This window comes from Sphaerodactylus townsendi, linkage group LG02 (assembly GCF_021028975.2).
Source record: "Sphaerodactylus townsendi isolate TG3544 linkage group LG02, MPM_Stown_v2.3, whole genome shotgun sequence".
NCBI lineage: Eukaryota > Metazoa > Chordata > Lepidosauria > Squamata > Sphaerodactylidae > Sphaerodactylus > Sphaerodactylus townsendi.
This window is the reverse complement of record NC_059426.1, coordinates 55,732,394-55,760,352: the sequence shown is the minus strand read 5'-3', so window position 1 is coordinate 55,760,352 and position 27,959 is coordinate 55,732,394. Positions and strand designations below refer to the sequence as shown.

The window sequence follows — 27,959 nt, the reverse complement described above, 5'->3', positions numbered from 1 at the left end:
CCCTTTGCCCTAAGTATCTGAGTCAGTCCAATTACCTTTCAGTACTATTTGATGAGCTTCAGTCTGCTCAGCCACACTTTTCCTTGAGCAGTTCATCAACAATCTCCCTCTTCCCTCATCTGTATTGCATTTTTAAAAAATTTAATACTTTCTCCAAGGAGCTTTTGGTGGTGCACATGGTGGACAAACTTCCTGGACCCACAGCAACTCCGTCAGATACATTAGATTACGTTACAATCCCCAGTCCTAGTCTTACATCACATCAGCTGAGTTGGAGAGTGGGTTACAGGAATCCTGCCCTCCAAATCTCAGTCCCAATGCTAAATGCCTGAATCATTAAGTTATTTTCAATTAATCAGCTAGAATAAATTACCAGCCATGGCTTTAAACTTATGGCCTGCTGTTTTCTTGCTTAGGTGAGACACTGGATAACTCTGAGAGAAGTTGCTTGCTAGCAGGCAGAAATGTCTCAACAAGCTGTCAAAGGCTTTCACGGCCGGATTCAACCGGTTGTGGTGGGTTTTCCGGGCTCTGTGGCCATGGTCTGGTAGATCTCGTTCCTAATGTTTTGCCTCCATCTAAAGATGAAGATGCCAGCCACAGATGCAGGCGAAACGTTAGGAACAAGATCTACCAGACCACGGCCACACAGCCCGGAAAACCCACCACAACCAAACTTCTTTAGCTCCCTGCCAGGAAGCCAGCCACTCCTAGATTTATTTAGCAGATTTTATTTATTAGAGTTTCTCAGCTTTTCTCAAAGTGTATCTTCTAAACAGTGATGCTTTGACCAAAAAAAAAATACCTTTCTTTCTTACCAGAATGGGATCACTGGGCTGTTCAGAGCAGGAACGTTGGGCAAGGTTGAATGAATAATTGGTGGGAATTTTCTCCAATTAGTTACACCACTAATGACTTCCTGAAATGACAGCGGTCACACCCAACAAAATAAGCTGCTGACAGTTTTTGCCAGTCTAAAGAGTCACTCTTTCAATTGTTAGGGCTCCAGCGACATCATGGACTTCAGAAGATCTTACCTTGGAATGGAGAAATTTCTTTTGTGTAGTCAGAACACTGGACTTCGATGGGTATTTCTTGGTGAGTGCATATTTTGGATGAGGGCAAAGGTGATAGTCAATGCTACTTTCTGGATAAGGGAGTGGCCGTTTGAATTCACACAGTCCTGGGCAAGGATTCTGAACAGAAAATAAAGAGTGAGACTGAAAAGGAAAATTCTAAGCTAAATTAACATACATTATTGTATCATCCATCACAAACATTTTTCATTTCTTTCTTAAAACTATTTTAGTCTTGTGCTGCACACACAATCCTAATTTCTTCTGAACTCAATGGATACCAACAAATGACAAAGCAAGAAATTGAAAAACCCGAAGAGATGCACTGCTGCCTCAAGTAACATTTCATGTAGGAAGTATTTTTAGCTGTCTGCATTAAGGAACAGCAAGATTCTGGTCCAATGTCTGCCACCCTTCTTTACATGAACCTGCAGGAAGCTTGGCCAAGATATGCATCCCAACAGGAGAAGAACAGGACAGACTTGGCCTTGAAGAACTGTTACCAGTCCATCCTGGGCAAGATGGATCATTGAATTGACTCCCTTTTAAGGCAGCTCCTTCCGCAACAATCTGTTGTGGAAGTATCTTTTGATACATCATCAGGGAGTGAGACCTAGAAACACATGAATGTGTAACATTCAAGATAATTACTCTAAAAGTCAGCATCAACATCATCAACAATATTAATGACATACTATGTGCTCTTTCCTGAAAGAGTAATCTGTTTTTTAAAAAAGCTTACAAAAATTTGAAGTGGGTGGTTTTGTGGAGCATGAAGCAAATTTTCAGGAGCTTTAAAGTTTAGGAGGGAGGTTTCTATTTCCAAGGATTCATCCTCTTTTGATTGGAACAAGGCAAGGCGCAGCCTCTCCTCTGAAGCAGGCAGTACTGGGATCAGCTCCTCCTGACGAAAGGGAGAAAGGAAATGTTTAGGATAGACACTTCTGTATTGTTTTGTATTTATTCCATCACCTGGGAATACAGGTTGGGCATTTCTCTGTTACAAGTATGACAAGTATTTAAACCTTGGTTTGGTGAGAGATGGGAGCCAAAAGGGGAAAGTAAAAAAAGAATCTTGGTCCTTGGCTCTCAGCCCACACAGCCTTGTGGTCCTGAGTGAGTCATGGACTTGTGACTAACCCGAGATGTTGATGTTGTATATTTTCTGCTTATCTATATATCATTTGTTGTGTTTCTTTGTAAACTGTTTCAAGTCCCCAGTGGGGAAAACAGGGTAGAAATGCATAAAAGATGATATAAAAGATGAAATTGTTTAAAGCGAAGAAACAATGCTTGACCATCTTGTTACCTCTGCACCTCTCCTCAGAATTTGAGAATACTTTGGAACTTTGTAGCTGGTTGCTGCATGATGGATGCAGAATGGCTGATATCCCATAAGCCTGAAATGCTGAGGGACCTGGGGGAAAGGGGAAAAATATTGTAGGAAGGTAAACATTCCTCATAATCCAATGAAACTATCCTTATCAATATTCATGTGCTTTCATGTTACACAATACACAGGAATTGATCCTCATTTTCAGTCCCCTCACATTATTTGGGCTAAATCTGATTGTACTATATGCTACTGAAGAGGTTGATTCAAAAGGTTTATTGCACATCTTGTGCATATATCAGAAATCTGAAAATCTATGCATTAAAATAAAATATCCAGAACAGTTCATCTTAAATACAGAGAAATCCAGGTGATTCAAGTACAGAGAGTTATGCTATAGGGTAGAGGTGTCCAACTCTGGCACTTCAGATGTTCATGGACTACAATTCCCATCAGCCCCTGCTGGCATGGCCAATTGGCTATAGGGCTAGCTAGATCATGGTCATCCCTTTCCATAACTCGGTTAAAAGACAGTATTAGCATGTAGACCAATTTAGATTGACGGCCTTCAAAAAGGCTCTACTGATCCAGAACTTGATTAAGTTGTGCTAAGCATAGCAGTTAGCCAGACACAGAGGAAATATTTCTGAATCAACACTCCTGCCTGATATTTAAGCTTTGCTTTAAAAAATAAAAAAGATCCAATAAAACTTGATACAAGCCATAGTCGCTTATCCACTCCTGAATGTGCTGTGGACAACCTCTGGTGTTTCGTCCTTTGAACTGTGTTAAGCAAAACACCAGACAAGGGGTTAGACTGAAATTAAATGTTCTGTCAGTAGAACAGAGGTTTCCTGCCTTCCCCCTTGAATTGTACCCTGCTCATCTCCATGAAATGTTGCTTCTGAGGAGCTATGAACATTGCCATTTTAGTCTAGATCCAACCCAGGGATTAGTGAGCTGTTGTGTTTGACCTTTAGTTCAAAGAAGTGGTGAAGATGTTTAATCTCAGCTTCGGTAGATTTAACAGGAACAGTACCAAGAACTTCAGGTAACTGGAAAATAAAAACAGTATATGTGTTGATAACCAGTTTTTGCTATTATTAGCTCATCAGTATGAAACAGGCTGGCATTCATTTTGCACAATTGTTAACTTTTGTTGCTTGCTTTATTTACTACATTTGCTCAAAAACACCTGGGAAAATATATCATCCATGACACAGAGGGATGATCACAGTGGTGAAAGAGCTGGCAAGACAATACAAACAATTGGCTGCACCTCACTGCATTTGCTGCAACAAGTAAAAGACTGGGGCCTGCAATAACAGATGCAGTGGCTGTGGTGATCTAATTCACTCCTTCCAGAAGTGAACCTAAATCTCCAGAGTTACCTTACCCAGTGCTGGCCCTTCTAAGGGTGCAAAAGGGTGTGTGTAGCAATCTAGTAGGCCCCAGGCCTTCCTACAGTAACGCCTTCCTTGCTTCTGGGGACAGGTACTTCTGGTTCCTTGGATCTCCTGTTTTCTGTCATGAAAGGTCAACTCAGAGATCCAATAGCAGCTCCTCTATTCCCCAGTAAAGGATGCATTCCAGAGATGCATCTCCTTCCCTCTTGGATTCTCAACACTTCTATTTACAATGCAGGGTCTTCCCTTTACATAAGAACATAAGAACAAGCCAGCTGGATCAGACCAGAGTCCATCTAGTCCAGCTCTCTGCTACTTGCAGTAGCCCACCAGGTGCCTTTGGGATCTCACATGCAGGATGTGAAAGCAATGGCCTTCTGCTGCTGCTGCTGCTGAGCACCTGGTCTGTTAAGGCACTTGCAATCTCAGATAAAGGAGGATCAAGATTGGTAGCCATAGATCGACTTCTCCTCCATAAATCTGTCCAAGCCCTTTTTAAAGCTATCCAGGTTAGTGGCCATCACCACCTCCTGTGGCAGCATATTCCAAACACCAATCACACGTTGCGTGAAAAAATGTTTCTTTTTATTAGTCCTTATTCTTCCCCCCAGCATTTTCAATGTATGCCCCCTGGTTCTAGTATTTCTGCCTCTTATCATCCTTTCTTCTGCCCATCCGTTCCCCTAAGTCACTTGCTGCAGGTAGACTGAAATGGAATTCATTTGCACAAGTTTTCCTCGGTTCAGAGAATAGACTCTCCATCCCTTTGGTCTTGTCAAAATTGGACTTGACAGTCTTGTTGATGCTCAAGTCAAATGGAAATACATGCTGGGCTCTCGCTTTATTTTAGATATTTACACATTGTTTTTCTCCCCAGTAGAATCCAAACTGGCTTACAACATCATTCTCTCCTGGTCTGTTTTGTCCTCACAACCTCCCACCCTATGAAAGAAGTTAGGCTGGGTGGGAGTGTCTGGTCCAATGTCACCCAGCGAGCTTCCATGGCAGAGTGGGGGTTTGAAGTCAGACAATCTAATTGCAGCACCATCAAGAACAATGTGTTCAACACTGATGGCAAGGTGGTACTTACTAACTCATCAGCCCACCGTGGTGCACTGTAAGTGGGGAATTCAAAAGGCAGGATGCGATGTGCGGTTAACAGAAATGACACTCTCTGATAGCGCTCACTTATTACGTCTGTGCTGACTGTTTTGTTGTTTTCTGTTGAATGAGGACAGACAAACAATTTGGATGAATGCTAAGCTCATGAGTGTAGCAAGTACAGAACAGTGGCATGTCCCTCACTGAAGATGAGCTGTAGAGAACCAACTCGTCTTGATCTAACTGAGTGAAGAGAAAACATCCCCCAACAGCAACCTCAGTGAGAGCCAGTGATTTTTCTGGAACCACAGCAGATGCCTCTGCTTCCTTACTGATATTACAGAGCTTGTGATTTCCCCACCCCAAGACGACAGAAGGATGCTGCACACACAAAGCCTTGCATAACCAAACTACCAAAGAAATCTTGTTGAAGGATTTTTTAAAGGATTTTTTGTTTAAAGTATTTTTTTAATAGTGAATACTAGGCCTTAAAGATGAGACATCTTCTTTGGACTGTTGTAATTATGATTCATAAAGTCAAATCACATCTATTTATAGGGAAACCAAATATTTTAAAAATACCTGAGGGGCTATCTGGTATGAATGTTTCGTCTTGATCTCTAGGTTTAAATAGTTCATACAGTACATTTAGCTGACGGTCCAGGCGACAGCAAATCAGAATCTGAAAGAATGAAGGAAAACTGTTAAATTTTCAGCATTTGTCATTATTATAAAGACCTGGCACACAGAAGCACAAGTTTGACACCTATCCAAGCATCAGCATCTGCAAATGAAAACATTTTCCTTCACATTCATGTTATTGTTTAAAAGATTAACAAGTTCCCCTATAAAGTTTATGCAGAGGATTTTCACAAGAGAAGTACTTTTGAGCAAAAACGAATCAGGGTTTTTGTGGGCGGGGAAGAAGTTTTAATATATATCAGCTCCACAACAGAGGCTGGACAAAATGGATTGTTTGGTTTCATTTTAAAGAATGCTATAAAAATTATGAAGCACATCAGCAAAATCAATATGATCTTTGGAAGTGAAAACTATGCCTGCACAACATGTATATGCATCTACTCATAGATATTTACCTAAGGCAATTTGTTTCAGTACCTTTCGTGCAGCTTGCTGGAACCGCCGCAGATTGCAATTCCTGTGGTCCCAAGGGTTGTTGAGCAGGAGGTCAAATGTAGGCTCAAAGTTTGGACACTGCACCAAATGTAAAAAGTGGAAGTGACTCTTTGGAATGACTTCACTTTCTCATTAACATCATACTTAGACTGGTGAATAGTATCCAACCTGCACTTATATCCACGTACACTGTACTGATTTCACTGGAACCTATTTTGAAGGATTGCAGTTATAAACAAATAAACAACAATATGGTATTTTCTTCCTCATCAACTTATTATCAATTAGCTCTAAATGACAAGCAGTTATGCAAGCTCTTTATTCTACTGCTGTGTCCCAGTTGATCATTTAAGCTGTGCACACATTTAACACTCTGCCACATACAATCCCCAAGTGCCCAGGGATGCTCCTCACCCACCCCAACAAGAGAAATCAACAAAAGGCAGCAGACAATTTTCATTTGATTGGCTGGCATGAATGTGAAGAGCTCGTTTCCTTCTGCTGCAGTCCCTATCTGACATTCAGTTCTGGCACAATAACATACCTCCTCCACGTTTCGGATGACACGCTTGACCGAAGTTTGTACTTTCTTCCTTTCAAACTCCAATGCCAAAATGGGATCTCCTCTTTTAATCTGGCTTGGCACCAATAAAAATAGATCTGTGTCAGTGTATTAACGGATCTTCAATCAAAGTTGCATATTTAATGAGCAGCAGTGCAATCCTAAACAGACTTAGACCCTTCTAGGTCCATTAAAGTCAATGGGCTCAGAAGGTTTTAATTCTGTTTAGGATTGCATTTTGTACATTTTCTAGGAAGTTTTAGAGCACAAGTAGAACACAGTGGTAAGATGTTCCATGCTAGGGCTTCTAAATTTAATTCATACACCCCCATCTCATGCTTGCCAGAACAATTTATTACAGGGTATATAAATATGAGCTGCAGTATCGGCTCTAAAGGACACAATCATTTATTTAATAGGCAGCGTGCTTATTTTTAATAGCTTCCCAAAATGATTTTTAAAAGCAGGGGTTGTTTTGTAGATGGAGAATTCAAGTTGAGGGCTGAAGGACCGGCACAAAGTCTTCAGAACTCTCTCAGTCCTACCCACCTCACAAGGTGTCTGTTGTGGGGAGAGGAATGGAAAGGAGTTCGTAAGCCACTTTAGACTCCTTACAGGAAGAGAAAGGCAGGATATAAATCCAAACTCTTCTTCTTCTCCAGCATGTGGAAAAGGTTTCAGAGGGAGGTATTCAGCTAAATACAGCCTAACTATGCATGAAACATACAATTTTATTCAGTAATTTTGAAATGTATTCTAACCAGGTACTGCTCTTCAGCTCTCTGCCGATCTTCCAGAATCTGGTCACAAAGAGTCAAAGGCATGGGATCTTTTCCTAAATGAACTTGCCTGCATTCAAAATGGAGACAATTTTTTCACTTCAAAAGTTCAGCTCAGGAAAGTGAATCAGATGTACTCTTAAAAAAACAACATCATAATGTTCTTACAAAAAATAATAATGATTTCACGTGGACAAAATCAACCAAACACACAGCTGGTACCAATTTGGCCCCATAAGCCCAAAGCAGATGCGTTCTTGAGATTACATGAAGTTAGAAATCCAAACATGAAATGTAAATACAAGGTTTCACTTACCTGCAACTGTAGTTTGAGTGGGCTTCTGTGCAGGCACACATTGGGTCAGTGGTGGCGAACCTATGGCACTCCAGATGTTCATCGACGACAATTCCCAATAGCCCCTGCCAGCATGGCCAATTGGCCATGCTGGCAGGGGCTGATGGGAATTGTAGTCCATGAACATCTGGAGTGCCATAGGTTCGCCACCACTGCATTGGGTCCACGTTCTCACAGGGCCAGCCACAGTAGATTAATAAGCTTCAAACGTCATTAGTTGCTATTGCCATTCAGAAAAATATCATTCACTCCCCTCCTTTACAGCTATGAGGGAACTGTCCCACCAAACAGTCATGTGGTGGGACGGAGAGGAGTGCCATCCCCTCAGTTCTCCTATTGCTGCCATTGCTGACCATTACCTGTGCCCAAGCCAAGGGCAAGTGAACAGCCACAGTGGGGTGGGGTGGATGAGTGCCGGCACAGAAGCCCACTCTGTAAGCTATATAGGCAACTGCAACCATGTATTTTATTGTCATGGGCATTCTGTGCAGTCCCACATTGGGAGATTAGCAAGCAAGACACCAGAGGATGGTGGGTGAGGATGTTTATTTAAACATGGCTTGCAAAATAGCCTTCCCAAACAGTTGTCTTCCTGCGAGAGTCTATATCAATAGCATAATGTCTAGTAAACTTAGTGAAAGAGAACCATGTGGCTCTTCTGCAAATGTCAATAATATCCACTCTGGATGCCCAGGCTGCTGACAAGGTCACCACTATGGTCGGGTGAGCACGGAATTCCACAGGACAGTCCACACCAGTGGCCCAATAAAACATCTGGATCACCTTCCATAGGGAAGGCCTATGTACAGACTGGATAATCCCTGTGAGGACCTTTGAATACCAAGAATAGGTAATTGCTTTTATGGATGCCTGTAGTTCTGCTAACATAATACAATAAAACCCTACGAACATCAAGTGTGTGTAGTGTTTCCTCTGCTTGCGAGGTGGGATATGAGAAGAAGACTGGCAGAAATATATCTTGGTTGACATGGGAATGGGAAACCACCTTAGGGAGCCCCTCGGGGATAGGGCGGTATAAAAATCTAATTAATAAATAAAAAATAAAAAGGCTAGGCCTCAGAACCAACTTGTCTGGGTGAAATTCTAGGAAGTGAGGTCAGACCATAATGCCTGAAGGTCTCCCACCCTCCTAGCAGATGTGATGGCCACCAAGAAGGCAGCTTTGTAAGTCAAAGTAGCCATATTACTTGATAAAAGAGGTTCAAAGGGAGTCTCCATAAGAGATGTAAGCACCAAAATAAGGCTCCACTGTGGCAGCGGGCACTTCGAGAGGACTTTTGCAGTCCCTTGAGAAATTGCTTTACTGTACAGAAAACAGGGAAGAAGTAAGAAATCTTACCCGGAATACCAAAATGGCAGATAAATGAACTTTAATGGAGGAAAAGGATAAATCAGAGTCTAAGAAATACAACATATACTCAAATATAACCAACAACGAACATGAGTCATGTATGACAGAATGGCAAGTAGCCCAAATACAGAACCTCTTACTCTTATTTACATAAGATTCCCTAGTAGAGGGATGCCTCGAGGCTGATAAGACATGCTTAGCTCTGTCAGGTCACTCACTTAGGGGAGAATCAGCCATACTAGGCTGAGCAACTGTATATCCTGGCACAGCAGGTCTCCCATCTGTAGTAGATCTGGGGCCGAGGGAAACTTGTGAATCATTCCCCTGGCTAGGCACTGAAGGATTGAGAACCAAGGGTACATGGGCCATACTGGGTATGCGCCAGTATGCAGTGAGAATAGTCTGCCTGGACCTTTGCCATAACCTTGCTCAGGAGAGGGAAAGGAAAATGTAGAGGAACTTGCTACCCCAAGGAAATTGAAACGCATCCCCCAGGGAATCATTCAACATGAGCATACCTGTCCCTACAGTGAGCACTCCAGCCCCACATGGAGGCACCAATTACTACAGGCAGAGCAGACTGATAAGGACGGTTTAAAGTTTTTGCCATTCAAATTAACTGTTCTGAGAACAGACGAAAGTCATCCGAGGGTGACGCAGGTGAAGTCTGGCCAAAGGTGCCAACCATGCCATCAGGGCTCAGTTCCGAAATCCCCAGTTCCCCCTCTGACTCCGAACTGGAGGCGGGGGTGGGAGCGCGAATATCATCACCCTGTCCTGACAATAACCTGTCACTTATGGTGATCCCAACCAGGGGCCCATGCAGGATCAAGTGGGGGTAATCAGCAAAAAAGAGCTGGGGTGCACCTGGTGCCAGGACATCCACGTGTTGGTACCGAACCTCCACATCCCATTCAGAAGATCGTCAGAGCCTAATGGGTTGGCCCTAAGCAAGGGCGGACCCAATGTGGGACTGCACAGAACGCCCGTGACAATGAATAACCGCTTAATTCTTTGTTTCAGGCCATTTCCCCAATTGATGGCTCAATTTTAATGTGATCCTGATGAGGGAAAAAATGTGCTGAATAGCTGCTTTATGTGAGTAACTGTCCAGTCTTAAGGGGTGGTTGTGTGAGAGCGAACCTATGCTACCTGATGATTTTTTTTGTGTGTGTCAACCACTGTTACTTTTCAACCAGACTGAAGTCATCAGCTTTTCCCCACCACATCCCTGAAGCCACTATTTGCCTTGCTGGGGGGTGGGGTGGGGGGAAAGGCCAAAGAATGGCTAACAGTAGCTGGAGGGGATTACACTGAAAGAACAGACAGCATTAAACACTCTCTCCCTAGAGTCACTATTCCAACCTAATTTGTGGCTCCCAGTAGGTGTTTGTTCACATACAAATGTTTGGAGATCCATTCATGAATCTCCCATGTGCTTGGGTCAAGGATTTGCCCACAATCACTCCATCATCATATTCTCAAACAAATATAGCACAAATGCAGATCAAGGATGGTCATGTAATGTCCTGATTTTGGCCAGTTATCATATTGAATATCAGCCTGATAGCCCAGCCTAGTCCAACGTCATCAGAGCTCGGAAATTAAACAGGATTGGTCATGGTTAGTACTTGGATGGGAGGACTTCAAGAAAGACTGGGGTTGCTAACTAAAGGAAGACAATGTCAAACCACCTCTTGCCTCGAAAACCCCATGGTCCTGAGATATAAGCTGGATGCAACTTGACAGCATACAATTATGGTATATTATTAAATCACATTGTACACATATATGTTTCAGAGTAAACAGACATGCGTGAGATCCAATCAAATTTTGAAGTGCATAATTCTCATTAATTTGAATGGAACTATTAAGTAGGGCTGGATCAGACAACCTTCCTCTGCTAGATAAGGATTCCACTCACTAGAGGAAGACTCCTCACTTAGCAAAAGGGAGACGCAGGATCCAGTACCATGTGCTTAACTTTCTTCTACTAAACAGGAATCTAGTAGCGCTTAAAAAATCTATTCCAGCACCTTGAAAAAAGTATTCCAGCAAAAATGTTGGTGAATCACAGGTCATTTCATCAGATGTATGGAACAGGATTTAAACTACTTAATTTGGGCTGGACTGTGTTTCTTCACTGCACTGTTTGAAATACAACCTAAAGCCATTTGTATCAGTACATGAACTATCTATAGACCAAGGATCCAAATGTTTCATCATTGACGTTTGTTGCTCATCTACTGAGCAAGAAAATATTTTTAAAATCCTTGCTAGTGTAAACTACTTTGTACTACTTAAAATCAGATACAAGCTGCAGTACAAAAAACTTTTCCACTACCAATGTACAAAACAGCAGTATTTAATAAGTCACAAAGATTTGGTACATGCTGTCCCACTTCCCATTAAGCTCGTGGGAAGGAACGTGAACCAGATGTATTTATTTTTCTTTCTTTCTCTTTTTGTTCTCTGTTATTGGGAGATTGTGTAAAGGTGTTTTGTATGTAATGTATTTGATGTCTGATGTGTTAGAGTTGACTTGTGGTGTACTGTTGGTAATAAATATAATAAAGGTAGAATTTATATTAAAAAAGACTTGGTACATTCCACATAGTTAAATTCATTTCTCTCCTCTTGCTCAATGCAAGACATTACTCACCATTTAAGCTGATTCATTTCTTCTTCCTGGATGTTCTGCTTGACTTTCAACTCAAAGACAGCTTCTTTCACCTGCCTTGTTTTAATTCCTCCATCACCTTGGCCTTCTAAAACTGCAGACACAAATAGCAACAGCTAGTAGATGGGGCATTCAAGAGTCGACATAAAATAACCCCTTCTGTATCACCAACAGCCTCAGTTGCAAATGATTAATTATTCATTTTAGAATGGCGATTTTCTGACATGGAAACTGCACAGATTAGATTGTCACAAAAATCTGTTTAAAAGAAACAAGATCCCATCATAGAATAATGCCTCAGACAATAAGGAGCTATCTAAACTATCATATCTGCTCAGTACTGTATAATAACACCTTAAACCACAAAGTGGAACATAAATTCTAATCATAATTCCTAATTAGGGTCTGGCATATTCCATTTTGAAAATGCTTTCCCCAGTTCTTAACACAAGCTAAAACCTGCCTTATGGTGTTGTGCAGCAGCATTTATCACCTTGGAAAGTATAAAAGAGTTTTAATGAAACTGAAATTAATTGAAACTTTTATACAAGAAAATAGTGAGTTTTAGGACATGTTATAAATATGAAATAAAATTTAGGTGTTTTGGAAAACAGTTAACATTGTAAAATATATATGTTTATTTAAAACATTTTAAACACCATTTTTTCCATTCAATCAGAGCCCAAAATACAGTGAACATAAAAACATTAAAACATTTAGACAATTAAAAATATCGTTAAAATTACAAAATTCCATTAAAACACATAAACAACACTAGAAGGAAGCCCAGTAATCCTTATTGGGATATCCTGTATGAAACACAACCATCTTCACCTGCGAGTGAAAGTCACTGCTTGTGGGAGACAGACGAATTCCCTGGGGAGGAAGTTCCAAAATTTTGGCATCATTGGTGCTTTGCACAGTACAAGAAGACAGATTCCTGCCTCAATGATCTTACAGTTTTAAAAACTGATTTAAAGGAAAATTACAGAGGCAATGGAAGGAGGTAGAGAACGGGGAATATTATGAAAAGCATATGCATTCCTTTCAACTACATATTCAGGCTTCAAAACAGGGGTTAGGAATTCTGCCAGAGGCTTCCTACATAATATTTGAAGGACATGAGAGAGGTGCCAGTAGGCAGGTCTTCCTGGAGGCAACTGCGACCAAAAGGAACAGCAAAAGAAAAAGGGTTAAGTCATTTATGGGAAGAGGAGTCTTGAGGATACTGGAGCTGAAGAAAAAGTGGTTCCAGGCATGTCCAGACAAGAGAGATCATGAAGAATTCCAAAGGCAAGGATGAGGAGCTCATGCTGAATATGGCAGGAGACCTGGTATAGGTGTGTGGGTTTTAGGAGAGAAGTCATGTGCTCAGATAGACAAGTGATGAGAATGAATTTTGTGGCAGCCTGCTAGACAGAAATGAGGGGGTCAAGGTGTGACAGTGGAAGTCCAGAGAGCAGAAGTTTGTAACAGTCAAGAGATTACTTCCCTGTCAATGGAGCATCTTCATAACAACCAAGGATGCAACAGCATATTTCTCTCCCTTTTTGACAATCAAGCTTGTAACCAGAAGTGTATTGGGGGGAAATGGCGCCCGGGGACAACACCTGCTTCGGCGCCTCCCAGCCCACCCACCCCCCACACTCAGGGGTGGGGCCTGGGGGTGGGGAATAGCTCAGACGGGCAACACAGTGGTAGGTGGGTTCCTGAGTCGGCCTGCTGCCATGGCGCCCATCCAAGCTTCCCCCTTTCTCCCTGTAGGCTGTGTAATGTATTGTATTAACAGGCTGCCTCCTACTATCCCCAGGACCTGGGGAGGGCAAAAGCAGACCTGCAGGGAGGCGGTGGGGGCAGGGCACCATGGCAGGTGACCCAGGAGCCAGCCTGCCACCACAGTGCCCATCCGAGCCTCCCCCACCCCCGAGGGCCTGGGGAGGGAAGGAGGCTGCTCGGACGGGCGCCGTGGCAGCAGGCTGGCTCCTGGCAGCAGGCTGTCTTGTCTTTGGGTGCCTCTTCTGAGCCGGGTCAGTGTGGGGGAGAAGGGGGGGTGGGGGAGATTTTGCCCCTCCGGTGTTGCGCCTAGGGTCATTTGACCCCCCCGTCCCCCGTCCCCTGCCTGTTACTACATCTGACCCTGAAAGCTGGTATTTTCCAATCTAAGTATTCTGTATTAAAAACACAGCAAACATTAAGTTTGCAGCCATTTCTGTCTCTTACAGCCATGCCCAGAAATGACAGCCCACCCACGATGTACTCCACACAAACACCCAAGACTCAGTACTGTTACCTTCTCTTAATTGTTTTATCTTCAGTTTGCCTGGCTCCTGAATTAAAACAGTAGCCACAGCACAGGGATTTGACAGATCTGTTGGGAACTGTAGGTTTTTATATTCAATGGTCTATGAAAGAAAATACAACATGTCAAAACAACCAATGGGTGAGATTTCATTTCAGCAACACTCGGGGGTCTTTTTTCCCTGCCAGAAATTCTGTACCTTTAATTTTGGAAGGGGACATTTACGTGTTGGTGGTGCCATCTTCTGCATTAGGCATGTCGCTACTTTTTCTGCAGGAACTGATGTTCTTTGCCCAGTTGTCTCTTTCTTCTTAAAGTCTCCTTTTCTGGATTTTGAAAAAGGCCAATGAGCAAAAATACAGCAACATTTTGGGAAAGTACTGGGGACGTGGATCACAAAAAGCTGGGAGTCCCAAACGTGGGGTATCTCCTCACCTCTCTCTGCCTGGCAAGCAAGAGATGCCCATTCCGTCCTAGTCAGGGCCTTGCTAGACCACTGAAGGGAAACATAATGAACAAACTCTAACTATAGTTGCTTGAGCTAATGACTCACTTACCTATCTCTGTAATCCAAGCAAATACTGCTTTTTGCGCCTTCTCTTTAAATGTGTATGGTTGTAAGCTGCCCTGCGCTTTGGAGGGGTGAGTATATATGTTCTGAATAAATAAAATGGAAGCCACTGACAAGCTGTATGGGGCATGGATGGCTAGAAGAAAAACTGGCATAGGAATTTGTATTAACGTATGGTTTGATATTGCCAAAAGTTTATGTCTGCATTTCAGCAATACGTAGAACAACATGAAGTATTAAGGCAGACATAAAGAGGGGGGGAAGGGGGAGGGGAAGCCTGATTAAAAGAAAGGACCAGTAAATGGCTTACAGAAACCTCTTCATAAAACCAGGCAAGTAATTGCTGAGGAGTATAACGGCCCATCTACTTAAAACCTCAACGCAGAATACCAGGACTAGATCTAGCATTCTGTGAACAAAAAGTGCTGATGGTCACAGATCCTGACCACCCGTCAGTCCTTTCAAACCCTGAGAAAGGAGCCATTTGGACTAATAACCTCTTCTGTCAGGCCAACTCTGCTGTTGGAAGAGAGGGCAATTTAGCCCTCTTTTCTCTCCCCATGGCAGCCTCCCTCCCCACATGTACATTAATACATGCAGGTTCAGGGACCCTGGGAATAAACTTTCCTGAGTTCAGAAAGGGAGGAGATCCTTGTGTCCATCATTCCTTAGATATAGCCCTGGATCTCAAAGGATCTTCTGACTACTGGGATGCTGAGCTGTGGGCTCTTCTTGTATTGCCATGGAGGCTGAGGACATCATTTGCTCAAGGCATCAAACAATAAAGGCCAACGGGTAATCTTGTGGAATGAAAAACCTTCTCATCTTGGGGCCATACTGTGTTTTTTCAGGTTACTCACACACAAAATACAGAGGTGCCTCAGGAACTGTCTGAAGGTGGCTGATGCACTTCTGTCTTGGGAGACAAAGAATTATAGATAGAGCTAGTCACTACTTATATGAGATACCATGTAAGCTGCCTATTTATTTATTTATGTTATTTATAGCCTGCCTTTATCACCGTTGACTCAAGGCTGGTTACACAGTCAATACAATCAACAGGATGGGCTATTCAACAAACAGTTCAATAGGATTAGGATTGCAGAAACTTTGAATGTGCATCAGAATAGAACTGTTTCAATGGGCAATGCCTAATAAGAAACATTATTTTATAAGGTTATGTCAGGAAAATACAAATGAGAAAAGGCGTTAGACATACATTAAACTAGGGTATGGTGTTGAAGTTCCTGAGAATTCACATACATAAGGTTTCGAGTTAAACTGTGAAATCCACAACTGGATTTTGATCTGGGCGGTTCCATATTCAAGTGGCATGAAAGCAATGACCACTTCTGCTTTCCCATTGGCTGGGATTATTCCTGCAATAAATAAAAATATGAACTAAATCCAGCAATCGCCATGAAGTTACGGCATCAGCATTTTAACTGAAAGAAATGCAGTGAGAAAGATTAAGGAGTTATCTACAACCACAGATTTGGGGAGCCCAGCTTCAGATGCTGCAAAGATAATAATCCAACTGACTAGAAAGCGATGTGCTTACACTATGGGTAGTTAAAAAGTCAGTGGCGCCTATTGTCAAACATGTGACTATCTCTGCAGCTCATTCTTTTTGGAACTTCTCAGTGTTATTGCTGCAGTTATTCAGCCTCATTATTTTCACTCTTTTTTATCTTAAAAATGTGCATGTAGTCTGCATTTTCCCCTTCCACCAACAACTGCTTCTGGATGCACTGGGTGAAACTCCAAGGGGGCGGGGTGGGGGGGGCGATGCACCAGGCGCGCGCCCTTGTGGGGGCGTGGTGGAGGCATTCTGGGGCAGGGTGTGGGCGGAGGACACACTGGTGCCCTGGGCGCTTTTCTCCCTTGCTACGCCTCTGCCAGCACCAGAAAACCCTCACCTGCTTGCTAAAAAGCAGATCCAGAGGAAAAATGTGGAATGTATAGAGGACTGGAAATGGAGGAAGAGGATTCAGCAAAAATCATGGAACAGTTCCCACCCCTCATGATCCAAACTCTCTTCATTTATGCATGCATGCAGGTCTTTGAATCCTTTCTACCACTTTGCTGGAGCATAACAATTTTTTTTTGCAACAGAACAGTTGCTTCTGCTTGTGATCTACAGTACAGGCAGTATTGTGGATTGAGTCTGGGAATGTCGCTCTAAGCAGGCTAACCTTGAAATAAGTCCTGAGTAACTCCCAAGTAACCATATTTAGAAGAAGGCTTCAACAGGTTATAACTGGCAATGAGGCCAGGATGGTTAGATCTGTTCAACAGGAGTTCTATCATTAATTTGTAAACAAGGCATTTTTACACGAAGTTCCTAGACAGATAATCTTAAAGCATAGGTGTCAAACTCGTGGCCCTCCAGATGCTATGGACTACAGTTCCCATCATCCCCTGCCAGCATCATGCTGGCTGTAGTCCATAACATCTGGACCGCCATGAGTTTGACACCTGTGTAAAGATTTAATGAACCAGTACTTCCAGTCTGAGGTCATACCAGAGAAGGGATGAATTGTAAAGGCTTTGTGAGGCTGAAGATATTCAATGTGGAACTCAAAATCAATGGGACAGCTGCACTGCAAAGGGATCACATATTCCTTACTGAAAAAAAAGTTGAAATAGATGAAAGAATTAAAAATAATTAAATTCCTATTCTCTGTCATATTTATTCATCTACATCCTCATAGAAGGATACTGAAAAGACAGACAATTTTTAAAATGGGTATAAATCAATGGTTTAGCATGACATACATATTGTAGAAACAAAACCTTCCATCCCGAAGCAGCCTTGTACAGCGGGTATTTAGAATGCTGCACAGCAATACCAGACCTATGGCAATAACAGCCAAAACACAAATATACATTTGTCCATTCAAACCCACTTTCGCTGTGGAAGACCAGAGGTGATCTACATGTGTAGCAAAATCAGGTAGCAGAACCAGTGGTGGGATTCAAATAATTTAACAACTGGTTCTGGTGGTGGGATTCAGATAATTTAACAACTGGCTGTTTACAAGCACCATTTTAATAACCGGTTCTGCCGAAGTGGTGCAAACCTGCTGAATCCCACCACTGAGCAGAACCATTTAGGTTGAGGCGGAGGGTTATAGTTTTCAAAACCCTTCCTCACATAAAAAAAAAAGAATGTAGAAAGAGTCTGTCAGATAAAACTTCTCCCTTAAGTCTAAATTCAGACTTTCTATACTCCAGAGCATCCAAAGCTCACATTCTGAAATAGGAAGTCTGAAGGAGGAGGATCCAGGCAAAGCTCTTCCATGTGACATTGAACATCGGCTTCTACTTGGGAGGTTAACCACATTTGCTATCAATATGGCATCACGTTCAGAATTTATTTATTTATTTATTTTATTGAACTTATAGGCCGCCTTATCCCCGGAGGGCTCAAGGCGGCTCACAACATGGCTGTTACATCAAACAGCAGGTCAACAGCATAAAATACTAAAATCATTAAAACCTAAGCAGCACTTTACAGCGAGAAACTGTAAGTCAACAAACCCGATTTATAAAATAGTTTAAGACAGACCCCCTGTCAAGGCCAAAAAAGAAAAAAGGAGGGGAGGAGGTAGACCGGGCCTACGATGGCATTTATAAGTAAAGCAGGCCCAGCTATAATAGGATGGAACGGCAGCCTCAATTTCGATTTCAATATCAGTGTTGGTAGGGGGCAGTAGATCCACGGCTGGCCTCCCCAAAAGCCCGGTGGAAGAGCTCCATCTTGCAGGCCCTACGGAACTCGTTAAGGTCCCGCAGGGCCCGCACCGCCGGAGGTAAAGCATTCCACCAGGCAGGGGCCAGAGCCGTAAAGGCTCTGGCCCGGGTTGAGGCCAGCCGTATCATTGCAGGACCAGGGGTCACCAGTAAATCCGCCGTGCTGCCGAAGACGCAGCGACCTATGTGGGACATATAGTGATGCGTCCCGCGAGGTATGTGGGCCCCATGCCGCTGCGAAGGCCTTAAAGGTTAATACCAGCACCTTGAAAAATCTTATCCGAACTCCACCGAAAGCCAGTGCAGACGGGCACAGCACAGGGGTGATATGGTCTGAATAACCACCACCTGTTAGAAGCCGCGTCGCTGCATTCTGACCAGCTTCAGCTTCCGGATCAGTCGCGAAGGGAAGGCTCATGCGTAGATGCGAAGTTACTAATAATCCAACCTCGAGGTGACCATCGCGATGGATCACAGTGGCCAGGTCGTGGACTGGGAGAGATAGGGAGCTGTACCGGGCCAGCGCCTGGCTTAAGGTGGAAAACGCTAATCTGGTAATGATGGGGCCACCTGGCTCTCCATTGATAATGAAGAGTCCAGGGCGGACCCCAGGCTGGGCGAAAGGCCAGAGATGTTGGGGTCAACATGACCCCTTCCAGATTAGGCGGCTGAAATTCCCTCGGTCTCTCACCCCGGCCCAGCCAAAGGACCTCCGGCTTCGCTGGATTTCTCAAGCTTTAACCTACTCTTGTCTCAACCAACCAGCAACCGACTCCAAACAATGCTGTAGAGCTGCAGGGCGGAGGCCGCCTCCCCCCCCTCCATCAACAACAGAATGAGAGCTGGGTGTCATCCGCATATTGGTGACAAAACCAGCCCAAAACTCCGCGACCAGCTGAGCAAGGGGCCGCGATATAGATGTTGAATAAGAGCCGGGAGAGCAAGGTCCCTGAGGAACCCCTACAATTAAGTGGGGGTCTATGGGAGGCCTCATCCCTCAAGCGACCATACCTGCTGGCCCTCGCACCCTGGAGAAACGCAGGCAATCCATTGAAGGACAGTGCCTCATATTCCAGAGGCAGCTGCAGGCGGTGGATCAAAAAGGTCGCGGATCGCACCACATCAAATGCTGCTGTAAGATCGGAAAGCAACACTCAGCAGCTACGATCCGCCTCGGTCTAGCTGCATGCGGAGCATATCTGTGATGGCATGATGAGAACGGCCTCCGCCCCATGCCCAGCACGGAAGCCGGACTGGAAGGGACTCGAGCGCCGATGTGTCCTCCAGAAAGCCCTGAAGCTGCTCCAACACCACTCTCTCAATTACCTTCCCGAGGAACGACAAGTTCGAAACGGGACGGTAATTGGCCAGATCTCCAGGATCCAAAGATGGTCTTTTTAAGAGTGGGCGGACCACTGCCTCCTTCAACCCACCCGGAAATACTCCTTGCTCAAGGGAGCAGTTAGCTATATTCAACAGGTGGGGTCGTAACTCCTCCCGGCAAGCTTTAATCAGCCAGGAGGGGCACGGATCCAGAGGACAGGTGTAGCCTAAGTCTGCCAAAAGCCTGTATTCTTAGTACATGGTATGTTTGGATTTTCAGCAGCCTCATTCTTATAGGACACCCTAGTGTATTTTCCAATTGTGGCAATTTGGGTGTTCTGGATCTAACTAGTCAAAACAAAACAGCTTAAGAAAACACTGCATATCCTCACACACGATTAAAAATACATTTTATTCAAACAACTCATTCACTTTATAAACTGTTTTGACTGCAATCCTGTCCAATCTGATTAGCAAGGAACGTAGGCAATAAAATGAGCTCTAGACATGGCACTGAAGAGGAAAAGCACTGGCCAAGTTGCTAGCCCGACTACTCTCCCCCCGCCCCACAGTTATCATGCTCCCCCAATTCACTGTTCACCCAGGGGGAGGATACACAAGGGAATGGGGAGGGCTCCTGCCTGGCCCTGAGGGAGAGTGGCTTGCTGCTGTTGTCCCGGTTGCCCGGCTAGGTTTTGGAGTGGGAGGAGGTTGCGTGGGGGAATGGGGAGGGCTTCTGCTGGGCCCTGTGGGGCACTGGCGGCTTGGGGGTGGTGGAATTGGGAGGCTGTTGGTAAGCCCGGCAGAGCAATGGGCACCAAGGTGCCACTGACTTACTGACCAGACTAAGCTTTTGGGGGTGGTATCGTGAAGAACTGGGAAGCTGTTGGCGGGACCGGTGGAGCTTGGCTTGCTCCTGGGTTGGGGAAGGTGGATGGGAGAGTAGATGGGATGCTGGCCACCAATGGGCAAGCAGGACTCACTTTGGGGTTCATCATCATGACATTCCCTCCCTTAATGAATTATATGTTAGGATGGTTTATTACAAGAACCCACAATAATACACCATATATGAACAGTAAGGACAAAATAATAAAGGTAAATACAAACATTGGTTCTAAATCCAGACATTAGCTGGCAAAACATAGTCCAACATCATTTCAAAGTCCAAAATAGGCTCCAGAGAGAAACAACATGGCAAGTGACAGCCTCTGATAACTTTACAGAATGACCCAATGTCACACTGGGTATTGAAAACAAAAATTTGCACATATGTTATGCTAAAACCAGATAAAATCTTATATCCTAATTGAATAACTTAATATTTTCAACAGAATTACCTGGCCTTTACATATTTTTTCCCAAGTTCCCATTATGGTAATTATTTTAGCATGAGGAACACTTTAAAATAAGAAATCATTGCTTTAATAACTGCTTACCACTGTCCCAGTGGAACATCAGAAAAACTAATATAAGATGGAAATTCTACAGTATTCATCACAGGATAGGCGTGTATGGGAACCAGCAAAGTTTCATCTCCCTCGGGGGAAAATAAGAAGAAAATTGCAAAGTTGTTTACAAGGATTAATAATGTTTGACATGCAAGGGGTAACAAACTACCTATCTGTTCTTATACAATCAAGGAACAATGAGGTAACTTTGTACTTTGGGCATGTCCCTCCTTTTAGATGGTAACATATACACCAAATGTTAAGTTATAGCCTGCTTGGGCGCAGGGGTTCTGAAGAAGGTAAAAGGTAAAGGTAGTTGCCTGTGCAAGCACCATGTCATTACTGACATGTGGGGTGACAACACATTACGGTGTTTACTAGGCAGACTATGTTTATGGGGTGGTTTGCCATTGTCTTGCTCAGTTCTCTACACTTTTCCCCCAGCAAGTTTGGTACTCATTTTACCAACCTCGGAAGGATAGAACCTTGAGTCAACCTTGAGCCAGCTATACTCTGTCTCAACAAAAGAAAGAAACACAATGTGGACTCAATCTACAGCCACTTCCTGGACCTTCATTGCAGTGGAAGGCTCTGCTGTGGTCCTAGTGCCTGCCCATTTCTCCCCTCCCCCCACAAAAGTCCCAATTCACTAGTTGCATGTTAAATGCTATTTAAAGCATCGCTTCTGTCAAAACCTTTCTTCTGTGCACTATTAAGCTTGCTCCTTCGATAAAGGAGCATTTTTGGTGCATTTAAAGTCTATTAGCAGAACTTGCCTTTTGCAATCATTGTGCCCACCATTTTGTGTCAGCTTATGCATGATGCACTTTAGATGCACTAAAAATGCTGTTTTAGAAAAGTAGCAAGTTTAATAGTGCACAGAAGAAATGTTTTAACAGAAGCAGCACTTAAAATAGCTTTTTACATGCAACTGGAGAATTGCACTTCTTTGAACTGCGGAAAGACGTGACTGTCACTTCTGCTGCACCAAGCATGATCTCATTACTTTCTGTTGCTGAGACAGATTTTACTTGAAAGTGACTTCTGTCAGGATCAAACTCAAGTTGTGAGCAGAGCTTTAACTACAGGACTGCAGGTTACCACACTGTGCTACAGGGCACATCTCCTGAGTACCTGGCATTTAATGGAGTCCCAAACTGTAAAGGAGACATCTCAATTTCCATTACAGGAAAATCTGACCTGCAGAAAAAACTTTTCTAGCCTGGTACTCAATGCTTTTTACTTGCAAGTATGTCCAAGCAGTCAAAGATGGGACTGCAGAAACAAAGTAGCTTGAGTGGCCACAATCATACCTTATCAATTTAGCCTGGATTAGGGTGGAGGGTTTTTTTTAGGAATTATGACTCATTTCTATTTTTGGCATTAAAATATGTGTCAAACATACAAGATAGATTTCAATGTAATTTTGTTTTTTGAAGCAAGACTGTGTAAAAAAATTAAATGGGGATAAATATTCCGTATCATTTTTCCAGGAATTATTCCATAAACAGACTCCACTAGGAAACAAGGATCTTGTTCATGAGATTATTCCTCAAATATCATGTAGGCAATTCATGGCTGGCCAATTCGCTGAAAAAAACCAGTCCAAAATTACTGTTCTGCATACACCTATTCTACTTCACGTTTCAAAACACAATAAACTTTCTCACAGCTTTTTAAAAACAGATCTACATCACTTCGTTGGCCTTTTTAAATCCCTACTCCCAAATTTTGTGTGTTGCCACCTGACTGATAGTAGAACTCAATACTATGAAGGAAAAAAGTGAATAATGCAGACTCACTACTCCAAATATCATGAAACATAAAATCTTTGTGAGAAATACACAATATTTGAGAATACTATGAACAAGGACATATTTTCTTTTCATGTACAGAGGCAGAAGGTAAGAGCACAAGCTCACCCTTTGTGGTGTCTCACCTCAGAATGGATTCGGATGCAGTCATAATAATACCGCCATTCATCAGGACAGAAGTCAACCGTAATTGTAAAGGACAGGCCAGGCACAAGCCGGTGCTATAAAACAGAGCAGAACAGTTTTCCATAGAGTGCTCCAAAGTCATTGACGCTGCAATATGAAGAAAGGAATGAAAGAGGAACAACTTGAAAGGTTGTTGCCCACACTTACTGTTTTGCTGTATTTAATCTGGAAGTACTTTGTCTGGGGCGGAATAATATGAACGTTTAAAAGACTGCCAGAAATATTCACAAGTTTCTGTAGAACAAGATAGGAATTTTTTTTTTAAGTCAAAATATAGTTATGATCTGGGACTTTTTTTATTGAATAAGTCTTTTCATAACTAACAAGACAACCATGCAAACATATCAAGTTACGCAGAAAAAGTCACTGGCTACTTGTGTTACCTCATTCCCTCTACTGACTATAATAACACCTTTACTACCTACCAGAGTTTGTTGGTGATGTTTTTCAATTTCATACCCTCCATAATGCATTATAGCAGGCTTAGCCTGTATCACATTATTTCTTAAGAGCTTTGAATAAATTTCTGAAATTATAAGAAAAAACAAAAAGCAATAATTAACATACTGTATCCTATCAATGGGTTTCATCCAGTTAAAGCATTTTGAAATTAATTTCCATTGAACATAAAAGGGATGACTTCTTCCATAGATTTGAACTGTACAGAACTTAGCCAAGATTAACATTAGGCACTTCTAGGCCATGACCTACTTTTCTGCACAAGAAGGCATTAGCTACTGCACAAATATTGTAACCAAAAACAATCACCCTGTTCCCAACTGTTTAAACCATTTTTTCTACTAATAAAACCTTACTCTCATGTAATACTAATGCTACATTCATTGAATTTCTAAGCCAGCAGCCACTTTAGACCTCATCTTCAAACATTTGCTAACAAGGTTTTCAAGTACAGACATATAAAACTCTTTGTCTTTCTATCTTTTCCAAATGAATGCTGAGCATGCCAGGCCATACTGTGTGCCAGTACTGTGGTCAGAGTGTGAATTAGGATGGGGGAGATTTGAATTCAAATCCTCACTTAAAACATGAAGTTCCTGGAGGAAATTGAGCCAGTCATCCTCTGTTAGTTGAAGCTTCCTCACATTGTTGTGAGGCTAAAAGGAAGGAGAGAACTACTACTGTGTTTCCCCGAAAATAAGACAGTGTCTTATATTAATTTTTGCTCCCAAAGATGCGCTATGTCTTATTTTCAGGGGATGTCTTATTTTTCTGTGTTCCGTTTGTCAGGCATGCTTCCAAACAAAAACTTTGCTACGTCTTACTTTCGGGGGATGCCTTATATTTCGCACTTCAGCAAAACCTCTACTACGTCTTTTTTTCAAGGGATGTCTTATATTCGGGAAAACAGGGTATGCTGGCCTAGGCTTCTTGAAGAAACGGCGGGCAAAAATAAGACAGACAGAATAGGACTGTCTTAAGAAGCCTGATGGGTCAGAACAGAGTCCATTTAGTCCAGCATTCTGCTACTTGCAGTGTGCCCACAAGATGCCTTTGGGAGCTCACATGCAGAATGTGAAAGCAATGGCCTGCTGAGGTTGCTGCTGCTCCCGAGCACCTGGTCTGCTAAGGCATTTGCAATCTCAGACCAAGGAGGCTCAAGATTGGTAGCCAGAGATCGACTTCTCCTCCATAAATCTGTCCAAGCCCCTTTTAAAGCTATCCAGGTTAGTGGCCTGTGGCAGCATATTCCAAACACCAATCACATGTTGCATGAATAAATGTTTCCTTTTATTAGTCCTAACCCCCCCCCCGCCCCCCTTCCAGCATTTTCAATGTATTTCCCCTTCTGGCAAGACATACTTCTTTAAAGAACACACACAGGGTTGAGTTACCATGCTTTTGGCTGACAACTGCAACTGGGATCATTTGTAGATTACAGGCTTTTGAAAGGCTTAACCTATATTTGAGACATGGTTGAGCCCTTCAAAAGCTTACAATCAACAGCTCCTTTTGCCAAGCCATTCAATCACTTACTGGATTCCAGGAGGTAATTAGGGACATCAGTTCTTCTCTTAGGCTCCTCCACCAAGCTGTCCAAAAGAAGGGGCGATACTTCCTTGAAAGAATCTTTGGCATTATTGAAATCGGAACAAGGAGTATTTACTACTTCCATTCTCTTGTGGAAAGTGCAGCTTTCTGGGCATCAAAAAGGTTACTTCCTGTTATCAAATACAAAACAGATAGAAGGAGATATGAAAATTCTCACATGCACAAACACACCTGTTGTGTAAACTCAAGAAAGATCAAATTTCTGCCTTCTAGAAATGGACTAAAACGCATTTACCAGTCAACTATCTAACACATCAGCACACATCCAGGTTTATCTTAGAAATCCAAATAGCAAAGCTGAATTACTCTTAAGAATTTCAAAATGGTCAGAATGTTTACCCATGCAACATTATACATTTCTGTTGTAGGGATGGATGATAATTCAGCCTAACTATCATTATATTTATCCCTAGGAAACAAATAAATGTGCACACAAAGAATTTTCTTTCCCTGATTTTATCCCCCAGGGAAAGGGAATATGACCCCCCACCCCCCGAATCTGGTAAACTAGTCTTCCTTGGAAATCTTCAAAGGCATCTTTCCAGATTCTTCAACTACTAAACATTTTTTTTGCTCTGAATAATTTTAGGATGACTTGTTTAGTTAATGTAGACAGATGCATAACACAGCCAGGGCAAAAAAGGATTACAGGGCCAGTTGAAATAAGCACAGTTATCTAAATGTAAATACTTCTTGAGTCTTGCTACGGAATATTAAGCAATAAGCTGTCTGCTCTATTTGCAAAATCTACTCTGTTGGGCTGTCAGTGCTGTCCTTCACAAAGGACCAAACCAAGGCAAGCCTTGTAGCAAAAGTAAGGAAGAGAAGAGCAACAAACATGTTGAAGTTGTCTCGGGTGGAACAACCAGCAGGGTTGCCAAAAGACCTGGAGTAAAATGTCTTGTACCTTTAATAGAAGCTTAGCATGTGGATGAGAGCATCCATAGCTTTTCAGGCATGGAAGTAAATAACACCCCATTAAACCAACATTAGAGGGACAGGAATTTTCCCCCTCCAGGCAGTTGTCAACTGTAACCATCCATTACACTCAACACGGAGCTGATGCTGAAAGTGAGATCCTATATGGTTTTCTGTATCTCCCTTTCCCCATGTAGCATCAGTCACACTGTGTCTTGGTGACTTTTGAATTCTTGCCCTATTGCTGGTCCAGGTTGTTGGCTGCTGGTGGGAAAAACTGTATAATGCACAACTGGATAACATTATAGGCCATCGAAAAAATGATCCTGTTAACAGAGAAATTCAACAGGTGGATGAAGATTTTGGCAGCAGCCTTACGCAAGTATAGTTCCACTCCTTCTCTAGCAACACCTTCCTTGTCTCTTGTTATGCCTGGCACAATGGGCACAGCACTGTACAATTAATTAAGGATATTTCTTTGCCACCTCTTTAGAGTCCTGCCTGAGGCGGCTTATAATTAAACTCAACATATGTAACATGTGTAAATATATTATATAGTTTAGAAACAGATTTTATAGACACACAGTCAACACAATATACTGACAAACTACTGCCACTTATGAGGAGCTGTTTATAGTAAAAAAGCAAAAGGAACCTGTTTCTATACCTTTGTTTATTTTGTAGTTTATTTAATTCAAATATATTTATTGTGCATTTCCACCCTCACAGTTTGTACCAATTATTATGTTAATACCAATAAGAAATGGTGATAACCTATCACAGAAAACATTTTCAAATAGTATGTTAAATAAGAAGTAGCAGAAGAAATAAATATTCAGAAAGAATATCCTGGACCAAAAGAATAGCATCTCAATCAGTCCCCTAAACATGAGCAGATAGACCCAATTTCATTCAAGACAGAGAATTCCACAACTTGGGTGTCATCAGCGAGAAGGCCCTGTCTTGTGTGTGAACCAACTGTGCCTCAGACTGTGATGGAACAACAACAAGGCTTGATTTAAAAAGGAAGAAAACAGTGGTTTATATATCCCGGTCCCAAGCCATTTGGGGCAATAAAGGTTTGAACTGTGCTTTGAATTGAGCTCAGAACAAATTGAAAGTCAGTGGATGCAATATCCAAAGAGTCTGTGGATGCAATATCCAAAATATAAACTGGCCTCCATCTGTACTGTTGCAGATATAATTTTTGAGCACACTCTTCTGAGGCAGCCTTTTGTGAAGCAGATTTCATTTGTCTAACATGGAACCAACCAAAATATGCAGAACAACAACAAAATCAGACAGAGTCCAGCTGGTGCCCCAATATAAACTGAGCAAAAAATGCTCTAGCTGCACCTGCCAACAGAGCATTCAGGAGCAATGCTATGCTGGACATTGAAGGGACACTACTAAGCAGCTGCAAACCTAATTCTTGAGGTGTACAACGACCCCATCTTAAACAGGATGGCATATGACAACCAGAGATTGATTGATTTACAAACTAAGTAAAATTGAGTTTGAGGCCTCGGATTATGAGGGCCCTGTAAATTCTAAAGATTACCAAATTAACTATTTATTTATTTGTAATACTATGGGGCCTCTTGACATGGTTTAGGGCCTCAGCATATATCTTGATCCGGTACTGGCGACAATGAAATAATCATGTCCTGAAAATGAAATAATTTTATATCCTGTATGACTTGGAAAAAGACACAACTACATGTTAAAATGTAAGGACTAGTATTTAATATAGCATTTCCAGAGAAAAGT

The 27,959-nt window shown here is 42.5% G+C and overlaps 1 protein-coding gene across 1 annotated transcript in view; it reads right to left on the bottom strand.

Annotated features, from left to right (window-relative positions):
* The window catches only part of CFAP221 (cilia and flagella associated protein 221), a 34,287-nt gene that overhangs the window by 5,647 nt on the left and 681 nt on the right, over positions 1–27,959 (bottom strand). Inside the window, exons 2-21 of the mRNA XM_048486881.1 lie at positions 25,197–25,381; positions 23,627–23,727; positions 23,349–23,435; positions 23,141–23,236; positions 21,190–21,290; positions 17,196–17,299; positions 15,891–16,050; positions 14,300–14,426; positions 14,092–14,203; positions 11,784–11,895; positions 7,377–7,464; positions 6,598–6,687; positions 6,036–6,131; positions 5,499–5,598; positions 4,906–5,036; positions 3,384–3,464; positions 2,386–2,493; positions 1,819–1,980; positions 1,038–1,196; positions 819–919 (exon numbers count right to left, since the gene is read on the bottom strand). Coding sequence (XP_048342838.1) covers positions 819–919; positions 1,038–1,196; positions 1,819–1,980; positions 2,386–2,493; positions 3,384–3,464; positions 4,906–5,036; positions 5,499–5,598; positions 6,036–6,131; positions 6,598–6,687; positions 7,377–7,464; positions 11,784–11,895; positions 14,092–14,203; positions 14,300–14,426; positions 15,891–16,050; positions 17,196–17,299; positions 21,190–21,290; positions 23,141–23,236; positions 23,349–23,435; positions 23,627–23,727; positions 25,197–25,335 — 2,255 coding nt within the window. The 5' untranslated portion in view covers positions 25,336–25,381. The remainder of the gene's footprint in view (positions 1–818; positions 920–1,037; positions 1,197–1,818; positions 1,981–2,385; positions 2,494–3,383; positions 3,465–4,905; positions 5,037–5,498; positions 5,599–6,035; positions 6,132–6,597; positions 6,688–7,376; positions 7,465–11,783; positions 11,896–14,091; positions 14,204–14,299; positions 14,427–15,890; positions 16,051–17,195; positions 17,300–21,189; positions 21,291–23,140; positions 23,237–23,348; positions 23,436–23,626; positions 23,728–25,196; positions 25,382–27,959) is intronic.